General features: G+C 40.2%; 1 protein-coding gene across 2 annotated transcripts in view; it reads left to right on the top strand.

Annotated features, from left to right (window-relative positions):
• Positions 1-83: 83 nt before the first annotated feature.
• GRK4 (G protein-coupled receptor kinase 4) overlaps positions 84-9301 on the top strand; it is a 39458-nt gene continuing 30240 nt past the window's right edge. For both annotated transcript variants that reach the window (XR_005601752.1, XM_039550844.1), the window contains exon 1: positions 84-360. Coding sequence is in view for 1 of the 2 variants with exons in the window: in XM_039550844.1 (XP_039406778.1) it covers positions 309-360 (52 nt within the window). In the remaining variant the exon portion in view is untranslated. The remainder of the gene's footprint in view (positions 361-9301) is intronic.

Raw genomic sequence — 9301 nt, 5'->3', positions numbered from 1 at the left:
GCTCTGCCTGCTGGGACTTGTAGTCCCTAGTGACGGCGCAGGGGCGGTGCTGCCTGAGGCGGGCGGAGGAGCCATGGCCGGGGCGGGCGGGCGCTGCCCGCTACCCGTCTCCGCCCTCGGGGAGGGGGAGCGCGGTGCCGCGGCGAGCAGCGGGTGATGGGGAAGAGGCGAGCACAGTGCTGAGGTCCTCCGGGGCCGGATGAGCCGAGGCTTGGCGCCGCGGCGGTGGCGGGGCTGGAGGAGGGGGCGAAGGAGGCTGTAGGGGCGGCCCCCTCTCCGGCTGCCCTGAGAGGAAGGAGCCCCCGACCATGGAAATCGAGAACATCGTGGCCAACACGGTGCTGCTGAAAGCCCGGGAGGGTGAGAGCTGCGGGGCGAGGCGAAGAGGGAGGAGAAGCGGGAGGACGAGGCGGGGCGGGCTGAGGACGTATGTTGGGGAGGAAAAGGGTCTGAGGTGAGGGGGAAAGGGGCCCGCGAGGAGGGGGAGAGGAAGTGATGGAGGAGGAGAAGCTGGGAGGGAGGAGAGGCTGCTGGGCAGGGGGTCCGGGCGGGGCGGGGACCCCTCGGGGTGGCGGCAGGAGCCCTCCCGGGGCGGGTAGTGAGTCCCGGGCAGTGCCCCGAGGCACCTGCCCTGCTCCCCCGGCGGGATCTGTTTGGAGTTACTGGCTTGTGGCTTTCTTCTGAAAAAAACACCCCTTCCTCCTTCCTTCTTGATTCTAATAGTGTTTTTACCGGATGTTTTAAAAAGGTCGTTAATCTGTGGTTCTCAGTTTGTTTATAAATATATATGCATATGGATATAAAGGATAAAGTGACATAAATCTTCTCTGGAAAAACCTTGCACTCCATCTTGCTGAAATTCCTGCCTGAGAAAAACGTAGCTGTTGAATGAGACCTGTACTTTGCAGTCGAATATTTTGTATTGTCCTGATACAAAAGTGTGCTATTTTCCATTGGATTGACACTTACAGTTTGACTCCCTAGAACACCTTGAGTTGAAGATTCCTCCCCTCAACTAACAAACGCTTTGGGCAAATAATTAGTTTTAGTATAGCACGTGGTTGCTGTTTAAAAAATCCATCCTGAACTAAGATTGTCCTACTGCTTTTTCGTGTATATAACTGTCCATTAAATGGCCACTTGAAAGTCTCCCCAGATTACCAGTGTACTTTGTGCAGAGTATGTTTTTCAACTATGAAATGTGCATATTCTTTTGGATTGGATCCTGCTTGTCTTAATTGTGTTGAGAAGTCCCATTAGTTAAGCTGGAGCTGTTTAAAGTGAGTAAGAACAGCAGAATCTGCCCCTGTATGTTTTGCAAGTTCCTCCAACTCTAAATGGGTTTGGCACTTACGCCATATGTGTATCCAGTTAAATTTGCCTTAAGCAGCAAGAGAGGAAAATCAGCTTTTTGACTTTGAAGTGGGGTTTAAAAAACAGAACAGTGATCACAATTTTGGGCCATTTTCCAACCTTAGCTGAAGAGACCACCTCAATCTAGAGGACATGTTTTGGCTGGTTTCACTGACGGTAACATGTCTGTGGTGGTGCTGCCTGTATTTGGAATTTGCATTGGAGTGATCTGAGAAATGAAGGGAAAGTGGAATCTGGCTCAAAACTTTACTGTGCCCAAACCCTCACCACAAAGAGCGGAGTGGTAATCTGCAGAGGCTTTTAAGTGGCTGCTTAATGTCAGGCTGCCTCTTTAGTTAAGGTTTCGCTATGTTTAAAATAAATTATAGTGGTAGAACTGACCAAACAAGATATTTTAATGAACTAAATGAAAGTCTGAGAGCAGCTGATGTGAAGATCAGTTCTACCTGATGTGAAACTTATAAAAGTAATGGTAATAATCTGTTACTCTCCTTGTACCTTCAATTGGCCTGGGCTCTGTTATGTAAGCATGCACAAAAAATGTGAATTCTGTCTTTGAAACTCTAGAACTCCATTAATCAATTGGTAGAAGGTCTTTTACCTTTTCATGTCTCAATCCCTGTGCATGGGGTACTTTTTATGTCACATTTTTCAAAACACTCCTTGAAATGAAAGTATTTTCTGTCTGTTGCGTGCTCTGGCTGGTCTGGGGATGTCTGGTTTACTCCATCTGTCAAGACCATTCCATAAAATCCCTGTCCCAGCTCTATTCTTGTGTGCCTGATAGACTGCAAGGCAATTTGCAATGTTAGTGTGTGAGATAGATGTTTTACTGAAATGTATTCTTTGCTAAAAGGGCCTCACAGCTGGGACAGAAGAGCAGACTTTCAAATTACTTTCCTTCCCACATTTCTATTATCTCACTGTATAGTGTATGGAGAGGTGCATGGAAAAGTCCAGAATTAGTGTTTGTTGTGGAAGAAAGTAAAATCCAAAGCTAATATACAATAGCAGCTGCACTTATTTTCATGCACAGGCTTGAGCCACATCAGTAATCCTTCTCCTCAGTGTGGGTAAGAGGTGTTCATCTGGATAAATATATCAGTTGTAACAGCAAATAAAATAACATGTAAACTACTGTGCTCTTGTTTTTCGTTTGCCGTGCATGTCAGAAGAAATCAGTGAGGTTTAATTACGGCTTACATGGGTTAGTCTCAGTCTAACTTGAGACTCTTTTTTGATGAAGATGAGAGTAGTAAGAGGTTGTACCTTTGAATACATCTTACAAAGTCTTTTAACCCCAGAGATATGTCATTTTCATTTTGCAAATATAGAAACTGAATAAAAGATGTTGCGTACCTGTCCACTTATGGTGAAAGACCATGGCAGATGCCTAATGAGAATTCAGAAATCCCCAATAAAAAACACCAAATCTTACCTGAGCATATAAACCAAACTTAAGAATCAAAATCATGATCCCAGATTTGTACACATAATTTTCTTCTAATTTTAGATACTCTAATAGTTCTGCATGTGAGTGTTGTTAGGATATGAATATCATTTGGATTTTACATTTGTAGGTGTGCAGAATCAGCACAGCTTGAACAGCGAGGTTCATGTCTACCGTTTAAATATGGTTTGATGCGTAGAAGGTAAATTTGATCTATGTTATTAGAGAGTGAGGAACTCAGGTAAAATGAGTATTTTCCTGCTACTTTCTTCTCCTATTCAATATAAATAAAGTGCTGTTGCTGTCTGTTTCTAGACTACTTACCTTCTACCTTCTCACTAAGAGTCTTACTGTTGATTCATTTCATTAGAGGCGTGAATCTTCTAATTCAATTTGTATGAGGATAACATCTGTTTATAGGAGTTTACTAATTCCATTTTTCAGGTCATATGAAACCCCAGCTTCCCCCCCGCCTCAAAACTTTAAATTTTGTCTGTAAGAGGATGTTCGTAGCTTTTAATAAAACACTATTTTAATAGAAGCTTGTCTCTTTTCATTAAAGACTTGTAATGTCTCTAGCAACTTCTGCTAGAGACAGTGTTCTGCAACACTTCTTTATGTGAAGAAGGGAAACCGTCAGGATTCCTTATCTTCTTTTAAATCAATTTGGTAAATAATCAAGTCCCAGTTCTTTGCACATGTGGGTGTTAGTGATAACATAATATATGATTCTTGAATGTACCTACAACTAGAAGATGATATGATGACACAAAGTACCCTTTGGTACATCATGGGTGAAAGATTTAGGAGTCAGGAGCTATACTGGAAGTTTTTCTTTCCTTGTCCAGTTTGTCAGTTGACCTGCTTGTGCTGAAAGCTGACGTGTCCATGGAGGGATCTGCCTTCAGATGAAAACTGCAGTTCAGCTGCAGTGCAAGGTGTTTTGGGATTCCCTGTCCCTGCTCCCTGGGTTAAGTGGTCCTCTGTGTCAATCCAGCTCTTCCCTCTTGTGCGTATATCAGTTTTTGGGAGAAACCTGTATGTGGGAAAGAAAAAGGGAAAACTTCCTTTTAAGGTGAACCCAGTGGTGGAACAAGCACAAGTGACTCAGTAGAAAAACAAGAGATTATAAAGCAAACTCAAAGTTGATCTTATGAGTGCTGAAGTGCAGGAACTGAGATACAAAACCAGGTAAGCGTTAAGTGATAGTGATATATGAACTGAGACTGCAAGCTTTCACACCAGCTATTCCATGTTCTCCTTACTCACATCTTTATGTGTAAAAGAGTAGTGTATATATATGTGGAGAAGTATGTTTTCTAGTTGTGTACAAGAGCAGAGGAATTAACACATTCATTTTTTTCCCAGCAGAAAAATATTTGAAATTTGTATCTCTTGAAGGATATTGAAGAATTTGTCCCATAAATGGAGAGAAATAATAAATATAAACAAGGTTATTCTGGGGAAAAAAACAAAAGAAAGTTCCCTCACTCCCAATTTTTATTTTATATTCACTTTTCTCTTTATATCTTCTGCTTTTATTTCAGTCACTCCCAGTAAATCCTTTGAATATATGCAAGCCCCAAATTCATTTCAGCATCCCACACATAGTCTGTGATGTTGGGAAGGAAAGAAATTAATCCCTGTATGTTTTAAACTGCTTAGGAGCCTTTCTTTTTTCATTGCCTTAAGTAATAGTCTCAAAAAAATGCACCCACAGGGTAGAGACATTGTTCCTTTGAAGTCAGTGGCAGTTTATTCCACGTGAGGATCCACGCCAAGAGTACATTTTAAACATACCTGGCCCATTTGCATCCACTTTAAAATTCATTTGTACTGCTATGGCAGGAGCAGTTTGGGAGTGAGAATTGTGTCTGCTGTTATGCATAGAATATCCTCTGTGTCATGATTGATTTTGGCTAAATTAAGGTCATGCCTCAAGCAAATTTCCCCCCAGCTCTTGGCTGTATGGTTCTAGCCTGTGGTTGCAGAATGGTTGAGGTAGTTTCCAGCTGGATCCATGAACCAATCTAGGGTGTGTGGGGTTTTGAGGTGTTTTTTTTCCTTATGTTGCTGTGTGTTTTGGGTTTGGGGTTTTCTTCCCAAAGTTAGTTTTCAGATGGATCAGTAAGCTCCTGCAGATTTGATAATTGATGGGTGCTGTCCAAGGATAGATTTAGAAGGAAGGAACCTTTCAGTAGCAGAATGTGGTCACAGTTTGGCTTAAGTGAATCCTGCAAGATACTTGTTTCAGTATCGAAATTGTTGTAATGAAATACTCTTCACAGAAAATAAGCAGTCCACTCAAGTAGTGATTTTTATCTGTCTAGGCTTGAAAGCAATTGGAATAATTCTGTAAGCAAAATAAATCCCACTTTTGCTTGCAGTATAAGGTAATAATTCAGTATAGTGTTGATGATACAAGGAAGGTATTCTATTTTGTGTGTGTTTGTAACTAGGAAGATAATTCTGTAGAGATTGCTCAGATCACTCTAATTTGTTGAACTGAACTAAATTCTTTAATTATTTCAGGGGTATGGACAAGGGGGAAAGCAAGGGACAGTCATACCCAGAAAGTCTACCAGCAGCAGATATGCATTTTAACATGAGAGTGCCGAGAGTTTTTGTAGTTGCTTTTAATTGTTATCAGTTCTTCCCTCATTTACCTCCTATGTTCTATTGCACTCTTATTGCATTGTGCTTTAAATTGCTGTAAACTCATTGTGGCAGGAAACATGTCTTCCTGTGTTTGTACAGAATTATGCACAATGTCTGCCTTTTTGTCCTTTATTTAATGAACTGTAAGAAGAATGCATGTGGGCATGTTGGAATCTTAAATAATTACATTTACTAAATAAACACAACACGAGAGGTCTAGTTATTGATACACGCTGGTGCTTTGCTTATTTCAAATGTGGCTATTACAATAGAGGTTTCACAATCAGCTTAAAGGAATTTTATTTCTTTAATATCTGTTGCACTCTTGGTGTACTAGCATGATAAAAAAATCCTTGTTTGTTGAGTTGACTGTAAAATTGCAATGTTCCTGGTGTTTTTTTCCCTTAGTAAGCCCCGGTCCTTGATTTGTTATAGACATCTCAAAATGAAAGGTATGCACAGGTGTTACATTGTTTGACTGTGAGAACACATTAATAAATTTTGGTTCAGATCAGTTACATTTACTTGAGTTGATACAAGCTTTCTATTCCACACCTAATTGGTGGGGTGCAGAGGCTGTGCAGCGTGTGTGCACTGGCATTCCTACATGTGCACATGATCACTGGAGCTGGATAGAGAGCCCATGTGAAGAACCAGTTGTTCGAGTGCTTATAGCTGTGGGAACAATAAATGATTGTGTACATAAACAAACGGCACAAATGTTCACGTAGAGAGCTGGGCTTTTAACTGCTTGCAGTGTTACTGTCTTGACAGTCAGATGAGCGAGAGCACTCGAGTATTACCTTGCTGAAGTCCAACTCCGTGTACTTGAATCCAGGAATGTGAGGACTATTATCTTATAAATGCCATAACAATCTGTAATCTATAGATATCTTTTGTTTATTTATTATACTACTTACATTTTTGCTTCTGTTTGCGTTCAGAAGTACCTTGGCCTTTGTAATGTTGGTGAGTTAGGTGCTAACCTTGTGCTGAAACCTGAATTTTCAGCCAGGTGATTCTTGTAAGTTTACTGAGAACTGGCCAGATTGTATTTATCATATGTCTGCAGAAAAAAAAAATCTTTCTCCCTAGAAAAGCATCGTCACTCTGTTTAATGTAGTTGTTAAGCTGTGGCCAGGCGTGTTTTTGAAGGAACAGAGATGTCAGAAAATATATCTGACCTGCTGAAAGGAGAAGGTTGTGGTGACCCCCCAAACCTTATGAGCTGTCTCTAGAATTGAAAGCATGACAGCCTTCCTCAAGTGATGGTATGTGTGAGCTTGTCTTCTAATCTGAGCTTGGTGCTATTCCAGTGTTACGGTCTGATCTGAGAAGCTGAGGTATTAATTCTGCACTCTTTTGTGTCTTCAAGGTGGATCTTGCCCAGTAAGGGCATAAAATCAAAATTTGTTACCCAATGGACAGTGTTTATAAATGTCTGTATAGCATAAGGCCGTAGTTAAATGGAATGTTTTGATTTTTTTTTTTTGTGAATTTTTGTGGTTTTTTTTTATTGTGAGTGGTTTGAAGGAAAATGTGTCTGAAACTAGGAGAACATTTGAATTCATGTGAGTTTTAAATCTATTAGGAAACTTGCCTGCAATGGCCTCTGCTATGGGAAAGACATATTTTAAGGCAGTGTATGTACCCGGCTTATTTTCATGGGTCTCAGTGTAGATGATGTAGAGCTCCTGCATCAATTGTTTTGCATTTTTCTTTGAACCAATTGATTTGATTTATACACTAAAGGCGTGCTGTAGGTTGTCATCTTGTTGCAGTCTTAGGCTTTCAGAGCTTATCTGGGTGTGGTCTAGCATGAATTTCTCAGCTGGTATCGGACAATCTGGTTTGTGGAATCAGTTTTGCAAGAATGAAGTTGTAGCAATCGTGCACCCGAATGCTATAGAGCTGTGTGATTCTCAGCCTCTCAGTGCTTCTCAGCCTCAGACACACGGTGCTTGCCCTGTACAGGGAGAGCTGAAGCACAGATGTCCCCAAAAAACTCCATGCCAGAATCTCAGTGTCAGTGTAGTAGCCAGTAAAGTAGGATTCTGCGTGACAGAATACAAATTTTTTGTCTCAAGGAAAATGGTCTTAATAATAGTCGGTGAACATTGTGCTCACTGAAATGAGAGTCAGTCTGCAGATCAGGTCTGCAAGGAAAATCTCTGTGGCTTTGAGAAGTGCATCTGAGGATTTGAAACATATTCTTATTTCTTGACATAGGTTGCAGCTACAGCAGTTTCTTTTTTTGCAACTAGTTGTGGTTTTACTGATGAATAAGCCAACTACATTGCCTTACATACATTTTTCAAATATTTCTCTGAAGTTTAAAAAAAAAGTTGAAATAAAACATCTAAACATTTTTCCCATACCATATTCTAGTGCAGTGATCTAACTGAATTTAGTACGTATCTTTTTAAGAAGCAAAAATGGGAAAAGAGTTCAATGTTGAAATTGTAACTCTAAGAAGTAACTTGGGGAGGAGGAAAAGGTAAGCTTCTTGTGTACCTGAAAATGTAATTCAAGTTTCTCTTCACTGTAATGGTATATTGCTGCATCCACCCTTTTCTTTGTACAAGATGAGTTGCTTCAAGCTGGACATTGCTCTTAGCAGTGATTCCATCTGAAAGAGGCAAAAGCGGTAATTCATCTGCGCCGCAGAGGTCGACCAGAAAGCACCTTAACCTGATGGCTTTTTGGCTGTTCTGTTGGAAAGTGAGCTGTTGGTCCTTCTGGAAGAATTTTAACTGAAGTGTTTTAGAATGAGATCCAGAATAGAAGCTCTGAAATCAATATTAAGACACTTTCAAACCACAACTGTTATAATTTGGTTTGATACTTCTTTTAAACTGCCTCAGAAATGGAAAAGGGTTTTGCAATTAGGGAATAATGTGACAAACAAATTGGCCTCCTGCCTTAACTTTTACCAGAAGTGGCTCTTTACATTACTGGGACCTACAGACTTTTTCAGTGCATTTGCTGTAAATACAAGAACATTCAGTTCAGAGAAAAATGAGAGCATGTTGATTTAGCTGATACGGCTAAGCACTTGATTCTTGTGTATCATTAATAAATTATATGTAGCCTTTATTGACTTCTGTAGGATGGTGAATTCAGTTGCATTCTAATATGTGGTCTTTTTTTGTAAAATGAAGTTCATAATGGTCACATTGTAAGTAACTGGCCAAATATTTGGGCAAATACAGCACTTTTTGTGTTGGACTTGAAGTATGATGCACCAGTGAACCTCTCCTTTTTTTTTGGGTTGGGATGGGTTGGGTTTTTTCCTTGACAGTGCTTCAGAAGATGGTATTCTTGATATATATCACAGTTCATTTTACATTTTCCAGACAGCATTGTGATATGAATTTGGGTTCGCTTTATCATTCTTGATCAGTACTGATTGTATAGTGTCATGCACAATTGAGTCTGGACAGTTTCTAACAGAAGAAATGTAACTTCTGTGGACCTTGCAGCTTAGTTTATTTTTCAGTTGCATGGCTGAAACTGACACTTCTATACATTGTTTTTCATGATCACATAATCTATACCCAGGCATTGTTATTCAATGTATGTGTATAGGCTATCTATGTTAATATCCCTTGATATTCTTTGTGTTCAGTTTCTCTTAGAAAGGCTGTATGCTTTGTGTCATTTGATTTTCTTCAAATATATATTCAACTTCTTTTTAAGATCAAAAATATTTTGTTAAAATAGTCAAAATAGAGTTAAAATAGTGTTTTAATGATGCTGGTAATTACAGCCTCGTTCTTAGTTCTGGTACTGCTTGAAATATGGGGTGGGAAGTAGATT

This window comes from Corvus cornix, chromosome 4, assembly GCF_000738735.6.
Source record: "Corvus cornix cornix isolate S_Up_H32 chromosome 4, ASM73873v5, whole genome shotgun sequence".
In the NCBI taxonomy this organism is placed as follows: Eukaryota; Metazoa; Chordata; class Aves; order Passeriformes; family Corvidae; genus Corvus; species Corvus cornix.
This window is presented reverse-complemented; position numbering and strand designations above follow the sequence as displayed.